At 35.3% G+C, this 22,223-nt stretch overlaps 1 protein-coding gene across 2 annotated transcripts in view; it reads left to right on the forward strand.

Moving 5' to 3' along the window:
• Window positions 1–22,223, forward strand: part of mahj (LisH and WD40 domain-containing protein mahjong) — a 490,280-nt gene that overhangs the window by 316,303 nt on the left and 151,754 nt on the right. For both annotated transcript variants that reach the window (XM_090400879.1, XM_090400880.1), the window contains exons 27-28: window positions 16,370–16,445; window positions 20,852–20,913. In XM_090400879.1, the coding sequence (XP_090257005.1) occupies window positions 16,370–16,445; window positions 20,852–20,913 (138 nt within the window). The remainder of the gene's footprint in view (window positions 1–16,369; window positions 16,446–20,851; window positions 20,914–22,223) is intronic.

Below are 22,223 nucleotides of genomic sequence, written 5' to 3' on the forward strand. Positions count from 1 at the left end.
GTAAATGAAAAATGGACTTTTAATTACGGAATCTGATGTTTCATCTTGCCAAGCATTATCACAGTTAAATGTGGTGGCCAGCAAGGTAAAGGTACACTGAGAGTTATCATTTTAGTCAGAAATAATGAAGTTATTCCACCAGAATATTATGGTTCTTTTACTTTGCCAAACTGAACTCACTGTAGTTTGTCATAATATGCAAATCATCCACAACCCTGACCCATTTATGCCTAGCATCTATAATAAATTTAGTTTAATCCTTTATCCAAGTGTGAGCAAACAAAGTTTGCACCTGAAAGTATCTTCAGGACTGGGTTAAGGTGGTACAACACCAGGACACTCCTTGCAAAGGTGGAGCAGTAGCTTGCTCCACCTTTGCAAGGAGTGCCCTGGTGTTGTACCACCTTACCCCAGTCCTGAAGATACTTTCAGGCGCAAACTTTGTTTGCTCACACTTGGATAAAGGATTAAACTAAATTTATTATACTCTAACCAAGTGAAAAATAAACTTTCAATATGCCTAGCATCCTTTATGTAGTCCATCTAAAAAAATATGCTTACATAGAAAATGGAAAACTACTATACCCGTGTATTCCAGGAGTCTTGAGAAAACATACTTATTGTTTGTGACTAAGTGATAAGTTTGTTGCTGGCACTTTGCAAATAAGCTGAATTTTTGAGTTTTGATTTTCACACATACCATATTCACACAAATATGCGTTTTAGTGTTTGTCGTTTCTCAAATTGTCATTTTTTCAAAAGAATTAAATTTCAGCTAGTGTAAGTTTACCAACTGAAATGTGCTTATTATATACATTTACAAATCAGTGTTTTATATTTAGGATGCAAGGCATTTACATATAAAAATGTTTTATGGCAAGGACATTACAACCATATGATTCTTCAGGTAACTAATGAATAAATTAAGTGTTTCTTAGGAATAATGCTGTTGAGTGGCTATTATTCACCATCAAGAAGAAAAATGAGGAGGATATTTTGGGAGAATGTATCGATACGCATCATTTCTTGTTGCCAATGCAATGAGAGACAATAAATTTGAGACACTCATTTCAAATTTACACCTTGCTGACAATAATAAATTAGATCCTTCTGATAACTCTGATCTCTGAATCATTCTTGAAAAATGAAAATTTTCTTTAGTACTTCCCTTCTTTTCTTTAGTACTATAAGAATTTTATAGCTTTGACGAGTCATGTTTGAATACTTTGGAAAAGCATGGATGTAAACAGCTCATTTGTGGTAAACCAATTCATTTTGGTTACAAAATTTAGTGCAACACTATAACACTTGGATATTTCATGTGGTTAAAACCATATCAAGAAATAAATCCCACATCTGAAGCAGAAAAAGAAATTAATTTTGGGTTATGGGCAGATCTTGTTATCAAATTTTACTGAAATTCTGTTGAAACACAATCCAAAACCTTTTCGTTTATGCTATGACAGCATCTTTTTTTTATCACTATAAAGCTAATGGCAGTGTTAAAAAAGAGATGTAGGTTCAAATTACAGAAACTATTCATGATAAACTATTGGGCAGTTTTTAACTTTTGAAAACTGCCCAATGGAAAAGAAAAATGATTTAAAAAAGAAAGGGATAGAGCCTTGTTTGACTTTCATACAAATAATGAAGTATTGGTGTGTAGATGGAATGATAATAATTATGAATGTTTGTTCAAATGCGGTGGGATTTTAAACTTATTATTCAGGCTTCACGCTATTCATCAATATCTAAAAAGCATGTATTTATTTATTAATTTATAGAACTATAGATTTTATTTAGCTCAATATTGCAATGCACTACAACAATGCCAGGCAACCACAGCAAAACTCAAATGGAAGTTGATTTGTGATATGCATGCACATTTCATTGTTTCAAGAAAATCAAACATGATGTGTGCATTGTCACATGAAAACAATTAGATACAAAAGATGTAATAGAGGGCTGCATGTAAAATGCTTCAAGGCTTACCATATTCACTAATACTTAAATAAAACAATTTGTTTTTGTGAGTATTTTCCTATCACCTATATATATAGGATGCCTTGTATTTTCATTAGAAATCATATTTTGATGAATATGAATTTCTCATATCGATAAGTCTTGATTGCCCTTATTTCTCGCATAATTGTAAAATTCATAAAAAAAATTTGACTTTAGGCATAAATAGGTTAATTACCTTTGTGCAGATTGATCAACTAACCCTTTTTAAAAATAGAGATGCTTACCTCTCTGTTTCAGATGTGAACTTTAGCAAAATAATTCTGATTATTACATTTACTGGAGATAAATAGGAATTAACTCATTATATGAATAGTTGAAAATTTTTCCTTCTAATCTTCATTATAAAAGCATAACATCTATGCTTTTATAATGAAGTATTGAGATGAGTATTGAGTTGAAATTTTTTACTTCTAACCTTCATTATAAAAGCATAACATCTAATGTGAATTGAGATGAGCATTGACTTTCCACTTTACACCATGAAACATGCACAGGAAAATTTATTGCAGCAATACAGTAGCAAACAAATTAATCCGAACACTCTCATTTTAAAGAAAAATTTTAATTTTGCAAGAAAATAAGTACAAAAATTAAACCTTATGTAATAATTTATCTGTACTTCTCTGTTCCTAATAAGTTCATTAATTCACTTTAGGCATGGACTGTACCAACATAGAACACCTTTTTCTTATTTCTGCATCTTGAAACCATATTTTTATAATAGATTGGATTAAGTTATCCTTTGTATCATAATTTAATTTTCCAAGTCTCTTTCACTATGGCCCACATTCTATTGGGTTAATGTCAGGAGCTTTACCTGACCACTGAAGTAATTGGACATTGTGATTTTTGGGGGACTTTTTCACTTTATTTGAAGTGTGGCATGGAGCAAGATCCTGTTGGAAGATGAGTTCTTTGTCTTTTCTGGATCTGTGGGACCACTCTTTTCCCCAATATTTTTATATATTGGTCACTTTTCATGATACTGTCAACAGGCACAAGTAATCCTGGACTGTCATGTGTAAAACAACTAACATCTTTTTAGCTGGGTGTTTAGGAGCTTGTTGAAGGTGGGCTGGAGAAGTCTTCTCATGTGCTGATTTGTGAACATAGGGAACTCGCTCTCCTTGGACAAAGAAATAGTTCTCATCTGAGAATATGACCTCCTTCCACTTCTCAGTAGTCCAATCTTTGCACACTTTTGCCCACGAGCCTCTTTTTCTTCATAGCCTTCTTCATCAGTTGTTTCTTTTTTGGTTTGGGGACAGACTGGCATGTCAGAAACATTAATCCCACTAGCTGCCAAGCCTCTATTTAAGTCTACAGCAGACAGTGTTGGTTCATTTGACTTTTTCTAACTAGTAAACAATCTTGAGTAAGTGTAGTTTTCCTTTTTCTGTCAGAAGAAAAAGGTACCTTTCTCCTTAAACCTCTTAAAATCACATCAACAGTACCCAAACCAACACCGCATTCATTGGCAATTTGTCTTTGAGTCATGAATGTGTGCTGAGAAAAAGTAGATATTTTAAAGCACTTTCTTGGAGATGTATTCATTTTATAGTTACACAAAATAAATAAAACACTATGAATGTCAACTTGTTAACCCTATTAAAATGCACAACATTATTAATAAACATCATGGAAACAGTTAAAACATTTACAACATGCCGCACTCAATCAAAATAGTGAAATAAAACCAAAGCCGAAAATAGTAAACCAAAATATTGTGAACTGAAACAAAAACCAAATCAAAACCAAAAACTTGACGAAAATTTGGCTTGTTCAGATTAATTAGTTCTCTACTGCATGTCACTATCACAACCTACATCATATGATTTTTGTATATTTTATATTAGTCAGTGCCCAGATTTGCTAGTGAAAGTATCATGAGAACTCCTTTCCTTCTTGTATGTTTACAGAAGCATATTGAGAATTGGGCATCCTTAGTTCAGTCAGTATCGACAGTGTCTTTTGATTGGAATGACTTCAAATTCCATCTAGGATATGGATGATCTTTATATACTTCTTAGATTAAGACCTTTTCAGCTAGAGATGAGTTTGCTGGTCTCAGAAATGATAGGATTTTCTCTCCTGCAAAACTGTTTTTTTTTTATCTCATATCAGGAAGAGATATGTTGATGATGTGAGAAGTCAATGAAGTGTTAAAGAATGTTACAAGAATTTTACACTCTAATATACAGACAGGTCACAGTTGTCATCAAATGACAGTGATCTCCAAAAGAGTATATACTTCTAATTTTTTAGGAAATGGCAACATAAACTATATTATTAATTATAAAAATTGTAATTAATACTACCTATATGTTGGGAATGTTACATTCCCATCTTCAGAGATCACAAAACAATGATATGTGCATGCAGGCACACTAAGCAAATGAGGTTGAAGAAAGGCAACCGAAGTCAGTTCTAGCCTCAGCTCTGAAAAACTTCCCAAACCTCAACAAATTTGGGTGCATGAAACTGCCCCAAACTTGGGAAACTCGCATTCTAAGAACATCAGCCCAACAGCCAAGACAGCCCAATTTAGCCCTCTAGGGTGCACCTTTAGAACTCTAGGACCGACTTCAGTTGCCTTTCTTCAGCTTCATTTGCTTAGTGTTAGTGCCTGCATGCACATACATTGTTTTGTGATTACTGAAGATGGGAATGTAACATTCTCTAAATATAGGTAGTTATTAAAGTTTTTATGATTAATAATATAGTTTACATTGTCATTTCCTAAAAAAATTAGAAGCATGTCTAACCAATGTATAAGCCTGTCTACAAGAATTACAAAGGAGCATATATCAAAATTTTACATTGCATTGGACTATTTAGTCAATGGGCAGAGAAACAGTAATACTGACCTACTGAGTGGAAAAAAGATATCTGGTCAAACAGATTCTAGTTAGAGTGCACATCACAGCAAAAAAAGTAATGGGACTGAATTCAGAAGTAAAATGAGAATAAGGAAAATATTTCCTTAATTCTTCTCCCTCAAAATAATCTCCAAGGAACAGAAACCTTTGGAAAGACATGGAAATCTTGTCCTTCTCTGATAATATTTAGTTCCACTATTACTTTCGTCTAAATTTCATAAACACTATCAAATCAACAACCTCACTTTCAATTTGCAAAACATGCTGTCTTTTGAGCAGGCACAATGTCATGCAACAGTTATTAACTAGACTGTTTCAGATTTGGCTGAAGCTCTTGTTTCTTTCTAATAAATGTTTCAGTACCTCTTGGTATTAAATGGAGGTAGCAGTCTTTTCTTCCTTCTGGAATGAAATCCTTATGCATTATTCCTTTGTAATCAAAGAATGTGATCAGTATGATTTTGACATGCTAATTCTTGAACTTTATTTTAGCAAACATAGGGATCACTATTATTCACTTTGTCTTTTGTTTTCAAGGTCATCCTGGAAACACCAACTCTCATTCCCAGTAATAATCATGTTTAGGAAACCAGGTTCACTGTCACACTAGTTGAAAAAAATCTTTACAAGTTGTTGGAAGTTTTTCCTCTTGGTTATACTATAAATTAAAGATATCAAGAATTTATATACTTGGTTTAATCCTTTATCTAAGTGTAAGCAAACAAAGTTTGTGCATGAAGAATTTTCAGGATTGGGGTAACTTGTATATAGTAGCTAATGACTTCACATCATTTGCCTTAGTATCCCATAATGCAAAACACATATCCTTGCAGACATGTATAATGCTATGCATTATGGGAGGGCCACTACCTTTCACTGGCTTCCACTGATGAGACCTCAGTAAAGGTTGAAACTGGTCTGGGTAGTGACCCTTTCCATAATGCTTTTTAGCTCTTTTAATGATAGCATTTCTTCAAGGGAAATAAGTTTTTCATCACAACCGCTAAATAGTGACCTTGTACATAATTCTTTTATAATTCCATTCGTAATGTCCAATTTGGAAAAATTATCCTCAGTTTTCTACCTGTTGTTGTTGATTATCTGATGGTGTTTGGATGTATAGACACACAGTAAATATCTAGATTTATAAGAGATACAAAAAATTAAAAGTACTAAAAAAAGTTCCACATGATTATAGTTATTACAACATTATGACATACTTATGGTTCAAGAGACAGAAAAATGTGTGTGTTAAGGCTTAAGTGCTGAGAGAAACTCATATTAGAGGCTTAATGGGATGAAACGGCACTGAGAAAGGATTTAAAATAATATTCAGTATTAAAATTAACATTAAATTTGTATTATATTATATTATAATATTATAATAGTATTATGATATTAAAAATATTGAGAGTTTATTTTTCACTTGGTTAGACTATAATAAGTTTAGTTTAATCCTTTATCCAAGTGTGAGCAAACAAAGTTTGCACCTGAAAGTATCTTGAGGACTGGGGTAAGGTAGTACAACACCAGGCAACTCGTTGCAAAGGTGAAGAAAGCCCTCATCACTCCTATCTCAGTATCTCCCATAATGCAAAGCACATCTCCTTGCAAATGTGTAATGCTATACATTAAGGCAAGGGTCACTACCCATACCAGTTTCGACCTTTATTGAGGTCTCGTCAGTAGGAGCCAGGCCCAGTAGTGGAGACACCAAGGCAGAAGCAATGAGAGGTCATCCCAACCTATAGGAGTTGCCAAAGGATGTACAACCTTATTATTAAATTATTCTGGATTCAGAGAAAGATGCTGAGATTTTATTTTTCACTTGGTTAGACTATAATAAGTTTAGTTTAATCCTTTATCCAAGTGTGAGCAAACAAAGTTTGCACCTGAAAGTATCTTCAAGACTGGGGTAAGGTAGTACAACACCAGGCAACTTGTTGCAAAGGTAAATGCAAACAGTATCTCCCATAATGCAAAGCACATCTCCTTGCAGATATGTGTAACGCTATGCATTATGGGAGATACTGAGATGAGATAGGAGTGATGAGAGCTTTCTCCACCTTTGCAACGAGTTGCCTGGTGTTGTACTACCTTACCCCAGTCCTCAAGATACTTTCAGGCGCAAACTTTGTTTGCTCACACTTGGATAAAGGATTAAACTAAACTTATGATATTAAAAATATTATTCACTTAATTCTGTGTTGCCTTTTTTTGTGTATGTCACGTCTCATATTGTACTTCCTGACAATGTCTCATTGACTGAAACGAAATATTGGAAGAATTAAATAATACTTTTAATCCTTTCTCAGTGCAGTTTTACTCCATTAAGGCTATCTTCTTCTTCTTTCCCTATGCCTTATTCCGTGTTAAACGTGGTCGGCGTTCACATCTTTAATCTTCTTTTCCAGGGCATCTTCCCACTCCATCCTTTCTCCCTAAGATCTGCCACCTTATCCCTCCATCTGAGTTTGGGGGCCTGCCTCTTTTCCTCCTTCCCTTCACCTCCATATGCTCCACTCGTTTACCAACATACTCCTCTCTCTCTACATGACCGAACCACCTCAGCCTCTTTCTTGTACCTTCTTACCGATCGGCTCCACCTTGACCGTCCCTCTGATGTAGTCATTCCTTATCTTTTCCTTCTTTGTCACACCACTCATCCATCTCAACATCCACATCTCCGCCACCTCCATCTTCCTCTCCTGTGCCTTTGTTATAGGCCACGTCTCCGTGCCATGGCACATCACCGGCCTCACCACCATCTTATAGAACTTTCCTTTCATCTTACAATTCACTCTCTTGTCACACAGGACCCCGCTCATCTTCCTCCAGTTCATCCAGCCGCATGTTATTCGGTGCTGTATTTCCTCATTCAGGTCACCATTCCTTTCGACAACCGACCCAAGGTACTTGAATTTCTTCCCTGAAGTTAACTTTTCACCCTGGAATCGTATGATCATATCCTCGTCACTCCCTGTTGACATATATTCGTCTTTACCCGGTTAATTTTCACGCCTCTCTCCTCCAATACCTTTCTCCACTCTTCCAGGGCCTTTTCAAGCTTCTCTCGGGATGAATTGCAGAGAACAATATCATCGGTAAACATCATGCTCCCTGGCGCCTTCTTCTTGACATCCTTCACTAGTACATCCATGACCAGATCAAAGAGGTAGGGGCTCAGAGTTGATCCCTGATGGAGCCCTACAACAATGGGGAACCCCTCTGTCATGCCGACACTAGACCTGACCTGAGTTTTCGCTCCCTCATACATCTCCTTCACCAACCTCCCTTACTTTTCCGACAACCCCTTCTTCCTCATACACCTCCATATCTCCTGTCTGGCCACTCTGTCGTATGCCTTTTCCAGGTCTATAAACACCATATGTAGCTCCGCCTGCATCTCCCTATATTTCTCCATCAATGGTCTTAGCACAAATATTGCATCCGTTGTCCCTCTTCCTGGCATAAATGCAAACTGCTCCTCACCAATTTTTTTCCCACTGTATCCTTCCTTCAATTACTCTTTCCCGTATCTTCAACGTGTGACATCAGCTTGATCCCGCTATAGTTGCCACAATCTTGAACATCTCCTTTTCCCTTGTAGATTGGGACGAGAATGCTTTTCCTCCATTCCTCTGGTATCTTTTCCTCTTGGGCTATTTTCCTCATCAGATCCCATAATATGTCTACTCCCTCACTGCCCAAGCTTCTCCACACTTCTCCAGGTATCTGGTCTGCTCCCACAGCCTTTCCATTCTTCATTTTTCTCAGTGCCCAACACTTCCTCTCTGCTTATGTCCTGCACTGATCCTTCGTTTGCCTCTCCATCCTCACACCTTTCTCTTGGATTCTCCTCATTTAGTAGATTATGAAAATATGCTTCCCATCTTCCTCTGATTTTTCCTCCTCTTGTAGTACTACTCCTGTGGCATCCTTTATCTGCTTAACTGATGTCTTTCAAGGCCTTATCTCTAGCTTTCGCTATTCTCAACAACTTAGCTTCACCACCATTTCTCTCCAGTACTTCATAAACCTCTTCAACTGTCTTCGTCCTTGCCACAGCTCTCTTTGCACTTTTCTTCGCTAATCTATATGCCTCCTTGTCGTCTCTGGTTCCAGTCATGTCCCTTTTTTTCTTTGCCCCTTTCTTTTCCCTGATCGCCAACTGCACCTCCTCATTCCACCACCATGCCTCCTTATCCTCGGGCGGCCCCTTTCCTGATGTTAGGAAAGGGGCCGCCAAGCACCTCATCTCCAATTTTTCTAATAATCCGACTATTTACGTCCCACCATTCTTCCACATCCTCTGGTAACTTCATTCCTTCCAATACCTTTTCCTTAAACGCATTCCTTGGACCTTCCTCTTCCAATTTCCACCACTTTATTTTCCTATCTTTCCGTCTATTCTTCTTTTCCCCTTTTATATCACAGTCTACCACAACCAACCTGTGCTGTGCTGCTACACTTTCTCTGTTAATCACTTTATAGTTTTTCACCTCCTTCAGATGTTTCCTTCTGCACATAATATTGTCAATCTGACTCATCCTATCCCTGCTCTTATAAGTTATCAGGTGTCCAACTCTCTTCTTAAACCACGTGTTAGCTATAGCCAGGTCGAAGGCTACAGCATGCTGTACGATTCTTTTACCTTCTTCATTTCTTTCACCACTACTCCAACCCCCTGTGCACCCTTTCTTCACCACTTCGTCGCCTTCCTACATGCCCATTCAGGTCTGCTCCGACAACACTCTCTCAGCATCAGGGATTCTCATAACTACCTGGTCTAGTTCTCTCCAGACTGCCTCTTTCTCCTCATCACAACCTACTTGTTGAGCGTATCCACACACTATCACAGCCATGCTTCCTCCAATCTCAAGTTTAACACTCATAATCCGATCGTTCTTCCGGCACACCTCGCAGACTCCACCCTTCAGCTCTTTGTCATGATGATTCCAACTCCATTTCTTCCATTCTCATTCAACCTGCTGTAAAACAGTTTATATCCTTCAGCCAGCTCTTTTGCTTTATTGCTCTTCCACCTTGTCTCCTGCATGCACAAGATCTTCAGCTTCCTTCTTCTCATCATGTCTACTATCTCCCTACTCTTCTCATTCATTGTACCCACATTCAGCGACCCGATCCTTACTTTACATGCTTTCTCTTTCTGTTGGACTCGCTTCTTTAGCCGAACCCGTCCTTGGTTCGGTAGCCCAAGCCCACTTCTCACAGTCCTCGGGTGACAGAACTGCATGTCGCTTACGGGAGATGCAGTAGCCATTGTCCTTTCTCTGTTATTCGACATTTCATCCCTGGAACACTCAGTAGGGAAATACCTCTGTAATTCTCACATTCAGTTTTATTTCCCTTTTTATATATGGGTACCATGAGAGCTCTTATACAATCATCGGGAATTCGTCCCTCTGTCCAGGCTTTCTGAACTATGCAGTGCAGCCACTGAAAGACTTTTATACCACCATATTTCAGCATTTCTTGTCAAATATCATCTACTCCTGCTGCCTTTCCACATTTCAAGCCTTTGATGGCTTTTTCTACTTCAAGTATGGATATGTATTCTTGACTGTATGCTTGTTGAGTGTATTTTACCACTGTGCTATCACTGCTTGTTTCATTTAGCAATTTTTCAAAGTAATTTCTCCATACTTCCAGGATATCTTCTTCTCCTGTTTTCATGTCACCTTTATCATCTCTAACTCCTTTTACAGCACTCTTTCCTCCATTCCTAAGCTTCTTCAACAACCTCCAGAATATCTTACCACCTTCTTGATATTTATTTTCTATGTTCTTGCCAAAGTTCTCCCATGACTTTTCTTTAGCTAGTTTTACACAGTGTTTCACTTACTTACATTTGTCTCTGTATTCTAAGAGCAAAAGCAGACTTATTTGACAGGAACTTTTGATATGCTTTCTTCTTTTCCTTCACTGCCTCTTTAACTTCCTGTGTCCACCAGGGAGTTCTGATTTTTCTATCCTTGCAGACAACCTCACCACATGCCTCTCTGGCTGAATCAATCAGGGTTTTCTTCAAGCCACTGAATGTCCAAGGTTTGGTTCCTGTTCTCAAACTCTTTCATTTTTTCTTCGATAATCTTTGTGTAATTTAGTTACAGTTCACATCTGAGAGCTGCTTAACTTTTAGTTGCTTTAAAACTTTCTTAGATGTTATTCTTTTTAAGAAACTCAATTTTATCCAGCTCAAGAATAAATAGTGATCGCTTCCAATTTCAAATCCTCTGTACACTGGTGTCCTGCACCAGTGAGAAAACATCACTATCAACAATAACATAGTCAATGAAACTTTTCTTATTCCTTGCCTCTTCTCTCCATGTGAATTTGTGCACATTTTTATGTTGGAACATGGTGTTAGTAATAACCAGTCCATGTCCTGAGCAGAAATCCAACAGGTATTTGCCATTATTATTAGCTTTGCTCTTTTCTCCAAATTTTTCCAAAATATTTTTGTATGTCTGACAATCATTTCCTACTCTGCTATTTAGATCCCCAACAAGGACCAACTTTTCCTTTTTCATTGTGTCAGTTGCTTTTTCTAAAGCATCAAAAAATTCCTCCACTTCTACCTTAGTAGAACCTTCTGTAGGACCATAGGCACAAATAAGTTTCATTGTCCAATTCCCCATTCTGATATTTGCCCACATCACTCTACTTGAGACTGCCTGACATTCAAGAAGATTAGTCTCGTATTTTGTGTTGAATACTATGGCCACTCCTTCTTTTCCTTGATTGTCATTTCCTGAATATTTCAGGAAATGACAATCAGGAAAATTTTGTATTTATTGCTCAAAAAGATCTCACTAGTTTTTGTATTTTTTATTTCAGTCATCCCTATTATGTCGATCTGGTACTTATGTAATTCTTCAGCTAGCTCCATTTCTTTGCCATTCAGGCTTCTAATGTTGATAGTATCGATCTTTAACTTTGGTGATGTCGCGTTGGGGGTGTGTTTTCAGATTTGTTCCAGTAGCTGACTTTTCGCTGTTTGCCCTGGTTTCCTGGCAAAAACAAAGGGGGCCTTGTTTAACCGGGCGACGCCCCAGCCGGCATGAAATTTTGTCATGTTGTACCATTATTTTGTATATTGGTTTAAGCCAATAAGAATACAATTTGGTTGGCTAAATCCCAAATTGCCAGCCTATCCTCGTTCATTCAATATCCAGGTAGATATCCAACAGGGTGCACTACAAGAAGGTGAGGATTGGACATTAGGTCAGAAGCCCTGGTGGAGGCTATGTGGAGGTCTTCTCTCAGTTATACTGCTTTGACCCTTAAGCACCCCTCTTACATACTATAATAATAATAAATAAATATGTATGTCACTTTCATGGAGCTCTCATTTATTTTTGTAGAATTTTTTAGCTATGTTTCATACCCATATTTGATATAGTAAGAAGAGATAAATTTAATAATGAACAACAATTAAATTGAAAGCACATGATATCATACGCATTGTCAACTGCTGGACAACAACACCATCTAAATGAATAGATATCAAGAAAAAAAGTAAAATAAATAAAAATAAAATTTTTAAATTTAAATAATTCTACATTTTTTTATAATAATTTTAATTTTAATGAAATGCATAAATGATGACTATTAGTTAGGATGACTTTCCAAAAAAGAAAAAAAAAAGAAAGTTTATTTTTGTTTTATTTTATTTCTTGATATCTATTAATGTAGATTAAGTTATCCTCCTGCAGTTGGTTGATATTGCGTATGATATCACACACTTTCAATTTAATTATTGTTTTTTTTTTTTTTTTATGTTAATCTCTTTCTACCGTATCGAAAGTGGCTATGAAACAGCCTGAAAATTCTACACAAATAAATAATATATTTATGTGACATCCATATTTATTTATTATTATTATTATTATGTCTTCTGTGTAGGTTTCGATTTTCAAATCTATTACTTACATATTGTTCTTTCCAGTTTGATATTATTTTTATCCTACTTAGATCTAAGTCTGGTCACTTCCAGTTTCAAATCTATGTAGACTGTTGCATCCTGAACCAGCATGAATTTATCACTATCAACAATGACATAGTCAGTGAGGATTTTCTTATTTCTTGCATCTTTTCTTTCCATATGAACTTGTGTGCATATTTATGTTGGAACATTGTTTTAGTAATAACTAGTCTGTATCCTGAACAGAAATCCAGCAGATACTTGCCATTATTATTATTAGCTTTGCCCTTTTTCTCCAAATTTTTGAAAATGTTCCTATATGCCTGGTTAGATTCATTTCATACTCTGCTGTTCAGGTCTCCAACAGGGGCTACTTTTTCCATTTTCTTTGTCAGCTGTCTGTTCTAATGAATCAAAAAATTCCTCCACTTCTTCCTTAGAAGAACCTTCTGTGGGACCATAGGCACAAATAAATTTCATTGTCTGTTTCCTCATTTTGAACTTTGCCCACATAATTCTACTTGAGACTACCTTCCAATCAAGAAGTTTATCTTCATGTTTGGTGTTGAATTCTATAGCAATAGCATATTGCAAAACGAGAAGTAAGGAAAAAACATAGAGAAAGATGGAACAATTTCATAACAGAACTAGAAAAGGATTTATTTAAGCCACAACCCAAAACCTATAAAGTAATAAAATATATGAGTAAAGAAATAAAAGAAAAGATAAAAATACAAACAATAGATTTAGAAAAATGGGTGACCTATTTCCAAAATCTCTGGACAAATGAGAACAATGAATTAAAATTTTATAAGACAAAGAATGACCTAATAGAAAATTTCACAATGTTAGGACTGAAAAATATAATAAAGAAGATTAAAAATAGGAAAATGCCAGGAGAAGACAATATAAATATAGAACTATACAAAAATGTAGGTGAAAAATTTAATGAAAGACTTATGAAATTTTTTAATATGGTTTGGATGTCCGAAAAAAACCCTAACTCTTGGAAAAAAGCACTGGTTATCCCAATCTATAAAAAAGGAAATAAAGACAATTGCAATAATTATAGGGGAATTAGCCTGCTGAATACAGGATATAAAATATATGCAGGAATATTAAAAGAGAAACTAAGCAGCATTGTAGAAAACAAATTACTAGAACAAAATGGTTTCCGAAAAGGCCGATCCTGCATAGATCCAATTTTTACTTTAAAAATTTAAAAATTACAAAAAAAAAAAAACTATTTTTTTTTGTATGTAAATTGCGTGTATACCGATTTGTCTTTACGTGGGTAAACCCGAGTTTCCTATTGGTCCCAGAAATCTGGTAACTCATTGACTTGGCTCTTATCAGCCAATCATTCCTGTAAACAGTCACCAATAGACTATCCATCCTTTCTTACTGAGTTTTAATTGCAGTTTGTCATGTGATATTCTATTTAATGCTTTGCAAAATATAGAAAAAATACTCTAAGCATCCAACATGAATCATTCGAGGTTAAATGTCCTGAGTTAACAACATATTTAAGTAGTGTAAGATATTGGCAGGAAAGTTATGAGATAAATATTCTAGAGGAAGAATCAGGCAAAGGGATTTTGGTAAAGAGGGACATGATATTCCAACTCATCTTTATTAGAAAAAATGAGCCTTAAATTATTATTTTTGAGAGGAAATCCTATGGTATTTTTGATATATGTGGGACTTGTATGAGGATTGAAAATGTAGAACAGAAATTTTGTATCTAAGTAGGCAGACTGTGAGTTGTATTGCATGATTTTTTTTTTTTTTTTTTAATTTGCTTGATCTAATAAAGCAGTGTTATGTGTGTAAAAAGTTCTATTATTATTATTACATGCTGGAGCCCAAAGTAGGGAGGGCACCTACTGTACAACTCTCAGTCTCCAACACTCAATCCACCAACTACAGTGAACTGCATATCTACACCAACACAATCCACTCCCCATCACCACCATTAGTATTTTTACAGACAATCACAGACATTCATGTGATTGTCTGTGAAACATTCTATAGTCACATTCGTCTGGCTTATCATGGTACAAGATTGGATATTAGCCATTAGGGTTCTTTTGGATAATACATTAAAGTGCATCCTCAAATAAGACCACTTATTCAAATAAAGCTATGAAGTTATTTGGTGGGATTTGAACCCACATCCTTTTGGCTGGAGAGCAGATATGCTAACCACTCAGCCAACCAGGCCAGCAATATGTGAAATGTGCCTTGAAATGTTGCAAGGATTCTCAAGAATTTTCAGTTTACTGTCACTTTCAAATGTATAACCAAAATGTCCCAGTCATTGTTCTCTCTTAAAAATAAGCTTAGGCTGACAAGCATGGGACTTGATAAACATATCTTACTTCAGTTGGACTGGCTGTTCCACTGAGAAGCAGATCTCTGAATATCAAAACTATTCAGCTCTACAGTCACATTCATCTGGTTTATCATGGTACAAGATTGAATATTAGCCATTAGGGTTCTTTTGGATAATATTAAAGTACATCCTCAAATAAGACCACTTATTCAAATAAAGCTATGAAGTTATTACATCACCTAAAGCTTAATCACATTGTTTCTATTCCCATATTTTTAAAAATTTCATGGGATAGTTTTTCTAATAGTGTTTTGAGAATGTCACTGATTACAACTGTGTGCTTAATCGTGGTTATCTCAAAACACTATTAGAAAAATTATCATGATCATGAGCTTTTACTGTGACAGTCTTTTGTGATACTTAAAGCAAAATATCTGTCCTTAACCATCTTTTTAGTTAATTAAATTGTTCTCTCTTTCTCACTGTGGTCACATGTTGCTGAAGTTATGAAAACAGCTATTAAGTTCCACTGTATATTAGCATTCCAAGAAAATTATTTGGATATCTCCACATTTCATATTGAAATATTAAGAATAACTGCATCCGAACAGCACTTGCACCATTAGTTCTGATTATGTTGGGAATATTGGAGTCCTACTGCATTATATTATGCTAGATATAAATCTGGGATTACCAATAAACATTTAAAATATGATGCCTTTTTGATATAAATATTGATATCATAAGTAATTATAGCATTTCAGGGAATAAATGAGACTGATCAGCTCTTTATAACTGTTTGATAATACTACAAAAGAAATTCAAGCTATAGGTCATTTTCTTAAGAGAAAAATGCAAATGAGCTATAGAAATGCTCATTACAACTTGAGGTGGAAGGAATGCATGTTTCAAATGCATCTGATATTGAATTTTTTCCGTCTTAAAACTGTTCTATGTTTAGTTTCTTAGGTTATATTAAAAAAAAAAAAACTTTATAGTTTTTTTATCGGTTATATTTTCAACTTTATGCATTAAACATTTAGTATATTTGCTTATGTAACAGTTCTTAGTGCCTGAATATTCAGCCTTGAGCATATCAGATATGTAAAGTTATACACTATTAGAATTAGTATATTTTAATCCATATTGTCTGTTTCTTATTGGTATATTTCTTTCATGTAGTCCTCATCAGTGTCCAGAACCTCAATATAAAAATACTGCACCATTAAATATCACTGCCAGGTTACAAAAAACAGAGGTATGCTTATTTTTAACAGTGAATTGTTCTTAAAGTATAGTCATCTCTCACCACAACAAACTCGCTATAAAGGTCACTGAAAAATGCTGACTGAAGCCCCATAGGAACAATGCTCTGCTAAAAGCAATTCACTATAGCAGTTTATTTACTATTACAAAACTGTTCATATAGCCCCTACAAGTTTGTTATATATGAGAGTTGATTGTAACTTTAATATATCTAAATGCTTATAGACTGATATTATTTAAGTATATGCTGTTATAGAAAAGAAATAATAGTTAATTTTTTGAAGATTTTTCAGGTATTAGTCAATGATTACTTTTGTTTATTGTTACCTAGTGTTTTCATTGTGTACACTTATTGTGTACACAGTGAAAACAATTTTCTTACTAGGTCATGTTAGGAACTGTGTTGATTTATTTATTTTTATTTAATATATATATATATATATATATTGGAATCTAGAACATGTTGTTCAGATGTTTCTTTATAAAAGTTAGCATAGGAAGAATTGGTATGCCACCAATGTGGTACTTCTCTCTCTCTCTTTATTTTATTATTATTATTATTTTTTTTTTGTTATGCCTATTTCTTAGAAATGTGTTCCATTTTTATAAACCTTGATCATAAGGGTAATGGTTTGAGCTCTTTTCGTGAGAGGAGGGGGGACTAATTTGTTGATCTGAGTATGTATTGATTTTTGGTAGGCTGATAGATAGTCTTGGGTAATGTATGTGATGAATGCATCTAGAAATGGAAGTCCTTTTTTATTTAGATTTCATTGGTGAAGTGTATCTGCTTGTGTTGTTGATTTAGGTGGCTGAGGAAGTGGTTGGCTAAATGCCATAACATGTTTGGCTGTGAGGGCCAAATTATCAAGTTATTACCAACATAATTGAGTCAAACCTTTGGTTTCAGATGGATGGAATCTGGAACATGTTGTTCAGATGTTTTTATAAAAGGGAAGAATTGTTATGCCACCAATGTGGTACCTCTCTCTCTCTCTCTTTTTATTGTTTTATTTTTATTTTTATTTTATTATTTTTTTTAAGGTAAAAATTATTTGCTACATGAAAGACCAATCTGATCCATTGGAATTGCTTTTCTCTTCTGGAAACAATCGACTGATGACTCAGATCCCATTGTAGGCATGGGTTTTTATGAATATCTTTAGATTATGAATAAATGTCATCACCTGGTCTGAGACCTCTTCTTGTTTAAAGTTTCGTTGTCCTGTTTAGTAACATTCATTGTTGTATCTACCAGCCTCCAAATTCTGAAAGATGACCTTAACTTCTACAACTCCAACTGGCTCTCCTTTTCCAGTACTATTGGTCAAGCTGGATGAGTTGTGGAAGTTTATGCTATAAATCATTGACCTAAGGCAAATCATACATCGGGCTGCTGAAATTTCTGATACTTCTCTCCTCCCAGTACTACTGATATATTTTAACCAGTTCTCCTTCTATATACACTGTAAAGATCACTTCTTCCTCCTCAGTAACTCAGATTATGTTCTTGCACAGGTCTCCTCACTCATAGAATGCTCTTCCTCCAATCACTTCCAACCTTGTATCCTGGCATTACAAAGGACCTTTAGAATTTCTACTCTTCCTTTCCATGGTCTAACTATTGCTTCTTCCTCTTCTGACCAAGCACCTTCTCAAGTGAGTCACAGAAATCATCTTCAGTGGCATGAAGACCTTTGTTCTCCCATTCTACCCAAAATTTTAATCTGCTTTCCAAGTCCTGGTTCAGCAGAAAATGCACCAAAGCAATTAAAGAGGAAAAAAAAAAACTTACCTTATCACAGGTGATTGCAAATAAAACTGCAGTTTCATATTGAGCGCTGAAGCATGCAATAAATGCTAAACAAACATCAGTAAATTTAAATCTCACTTTATAAAGGCCAACAGTAGAAAATGTGCTTCCTGTCTGTTCAAATGGAGGCCTTGTCTTTTGCTCCCTTGTTAAGGCCATTAGATGTAACTTCTGCTCACCTATGTTTTCACCCCTCTCATCTGGATGGCACCACTGTTACAGCACCTTTAGGTGCTGTAACAGTGGTGCCATCCAGAGTTGATATCCTACCATGACAAAGTTGATATCCTGGCATCACTCTTTTCCTTCAACTCCTGCATAGATGGCCAAGCAAATCACTTCTGAACATTTTCAGAATTGATTTGGGTTTTCAGGAGTGACATCAGAAGAATGTTAAACAGTTTAAAAATTACAAAGTCTTCTGGTCCTGATGGCATCTCTGCAACTGTACTCAAATTTTGTGCTCCAGAGCTAACACCTATATCGTCTCTACAATGTTCTCTACTTAACTGGCGCTTATCCCAGTGCATGAAAACAGGCATGAAAAATAGGGAGATAAAAGTATCGTCCAACTATCAACCAGTTGCCATCATCTCAATCTTCTCCAGAATAATAGAGAATTCATCAACAGCTCTTCACTACCCAGAGGCCATCCTTCATATTTTTTCTTTCACTCTGTGTGCGCTTGCATACACACACACACACGTGCTTAAAAACCAGAACAACTGCCCATTATTAACAGAACACGCAAAAAATCTGGTAAGAATTCTTACTCCAGAGAGATTGGAAATTGTGCTCTGCTGGTTAAAGGCACTTATTAGAATAATGGGAAATTAGATAGTAGATCAGTGCTTGAGAAGTATGGCTATGAACAAACAGAAATAAGCTATTAAAAGGTTTTCAAAATTGGCTGTAAAAAGACTGGCAGAAGAACTAAGCACCTTTTTGGGGAGAAGAATGGAGAAACGCTAGAAGTGGATTAAGAACTAAAGAATTTTTACTAACTGTCAAAAGCTGATTTCAGCTGGCAGCAGGCACCTTCTTTCCAGGATTAACCATGCTATTGAAGGGATAAAAATGTTACTAACACAGATTCGACATTTATGAATTACTCTTCTGCATTTGTAGTTTACGTATTAGCAGACTGTTAATCACCTATTTTTGACTGTGAGTTAATGAAATCTGATACCTCTAATACAACATATCATTTCAGGAGATGATATGAAGGAGAAGACTATGAATGAGAAACAGAATCAGTGATTCGTTCCTTTCATTAACTGAACAGTCAGTAGTGACAAAATCAGTATACCTGTGCTCCACAGACATATCAAATCCAACCAGACTTGTTATTTGCAAGAAGATCTGTGCATTTATTTTTACACCCTCAGTTTTCTTTTTTAATGAACTCTCTGATTAAGATATGGATAGAAGATTATACTTTTAAAAAATTGTTTCAGACATTTCATGCACTTATTCAATAAAGTATTCTTCAGTTAAAAGTGCAACATTTACAGAAGCAGTCATTTCAGAAGTGTTTAATTTTGGAGTAAAGACAATCACTTTTTTTTTACCTCCAAAGAAATCAAGCATAGGTCCTTAATAAAATTTTCTTTCTTCACTGAATCAATAAAACAACATACTTATCTGCAAGTGCTTCAGGAGTGATTTGTTCCATAACTGAATATGCTTAGTATCCAAGATAAATTCTGGTTAGCAAGATGATACACCTCTTCATTTTATATGGTATTTCAAAACTTTTTCAGAAAGATGGATTGGTATGGAGTCAGAAAAGTACCTGCCATGTTTTATATATAGTCCTAGACTTTAGTCTCCAACAGCATAAAATGAGATTCCAAATTTGAATTAAATATCAAACAGCATGACAATTTTTCAAAAGAACATGCTACAAGTGTTCATCTGTGAATCATTAACCTGTTTACAAAGTGTTACATTTGCAGAAAATAATGGTGCCTGTGCTGATGTTATTAATGCTTAATATGTTGATATATCATGTTCGTGATGGATACAATATATACTTATGAAATGTTTGCAGTACTCTCTTTCCATGTGCTACCCAATGTATCCTGAGATATAGAAGCTTAGGACATGCTAGACATAATTATGTACAGTAAATATCATTGTTTCATTATTTGAATGAAATAAATTTTGAAGACTCAAAAGCCCCCCCCCCCTGCCTATGGCACGCAATCCCCCAAGTTCCGGACTGGTAGGCCGGTTCTCCTTGAATTCTGATGACTCGAATTTTGAAGACTCGAAAGGGTTCTTCCCCCCCAGCACCCAACCTCCCGAGTTCTGGACTGGTAGGCCAGTTCTCCTTCTTGAATTTTGAAGACTCGAAAGGGGTTTGCCCTTTATATATAATATATATATATTTCTGTTATTTTTTATATAATTCTTTGTATTTGACACCTGACGAAGTTGATTTTTTCAACGATACTAGTAGTGTCTCATGATTAAACCTTATTCTTTTTTATTCTCGGTGTTATAGTCATTTAAACTATAATTAATATTCATATATATATATATATATATATATATATATATTCTTTCTTTCTTTTAACCAGATTAATCCAAGGTTTGGAGGATATGATGGAGCACGAATGAACAGAAAATTTATTTATAGTAGGTGAGTACAGAAGTTTAGATTAATTTTTTATGAAGCCTGTTTCCTTCTATATTTCTATAGTATTTTTTTGAGTGGAAGATACCCTTTGATGTCTGCTTCTGCTCTGCTGTTTTGTATTGTTCTTATAGAGAAGAAACATACACCCATATTTAAATTGTATTACATATTTTACTTTATTATAGTTAAATATGATTTATACATTTTGAAAAGCATTAGAGCACAAAAAGTAGTTCCATATTGGCCATTAGTGGACAATAGATTAATCATATCAGAGTATCTAAATTCTAGTACAACTATTCACATTAGCTGTCATAATCCCTATCTGACACACACACACACACACACACACACACACACACACACACACACACACACACACACACAGTACTCTCTAGAAAGATACCCTGTTAGGCTGAAAAATGGGCTTGAACGTTCACAATACATTTCTGTTGCCAATGAAAGTTCAGCTCTGGCTAGGATATTACAAAATGACATTGCTGTTATTTTGTGATATCCTTGGCAAACAATTACAGTCCAAGATCACCTCATCACATTTCCATCATTATACAGTGTGTATTCAAATGATTTGGCAATTAACCACTAGAACGCTATCTACTTTAAGTGCCAAACTGACATCAGTTGTGAGTGGTAAAGTCAGTCATTACTATTTGACTTTTGGCCATTATAGGATGCTTTGTTTGGCTACTGGCATTGTCTGAGGTTACATTGCATTGTTACATATTTTCATGATTTATCAATAATAAGTTTGGGTGACATTCAAAAAAAGTCCTCATGAACTTCTAAAATGGTATGGCAAACATCTGGCATTGAAGCTATGAGTAAAACTAGACCTTGTGGATAAGCTTGGGTTATCATCAAATTTTCTGATATATACCCTCAAGGGGTGTACAGGATAATGGTACTCCATGAAAAGTTTACATTATCACTAAATTCCTATAGGCAGTTTTCCTTCAAAATAGTCTGCTATCTGCCAGGATTCCAATATTGTCAGATCCTATATTTCAGTCTTTTGAAGCACTTTTAACTGCATCAATCCACCTAGATCTTGGTCTTCCTCTGAGTTTTTTCCTGTTATTTTGCTAATCTTTTTTTCCCCATTCTGTTTAAGTTATCACACCACCTGAAGATTAGCTCTGCTCACAGCGTCAAATCATAATATCTTCATTTTTAATATGATTCTACTGTTGATGCAATCTGTTCATTCACATACTTTTTCTCAGAACTTTCTTATATCTGTGACTTTAAATCTTTGATCAACTGTTTTACTTCTAATCAGTTCTCAGATCCAT

Source organism: Typopeltis vanoorti, chromosome 11 (genome assembly GCF_054136105.1).
Source record: "Typopeltis vanoorti isolate ZY-2024b chromosome 11, IOZ_Tvanoo_1.0, whole genome shotgun sequence".
Classification (NCBI taxonomy): Eukaryota; Metazoa; Arthropoda; class Arachnida; order Uropygi; family Thelyphonidae; genus Typopeltis; species Typopeltis vanoorti.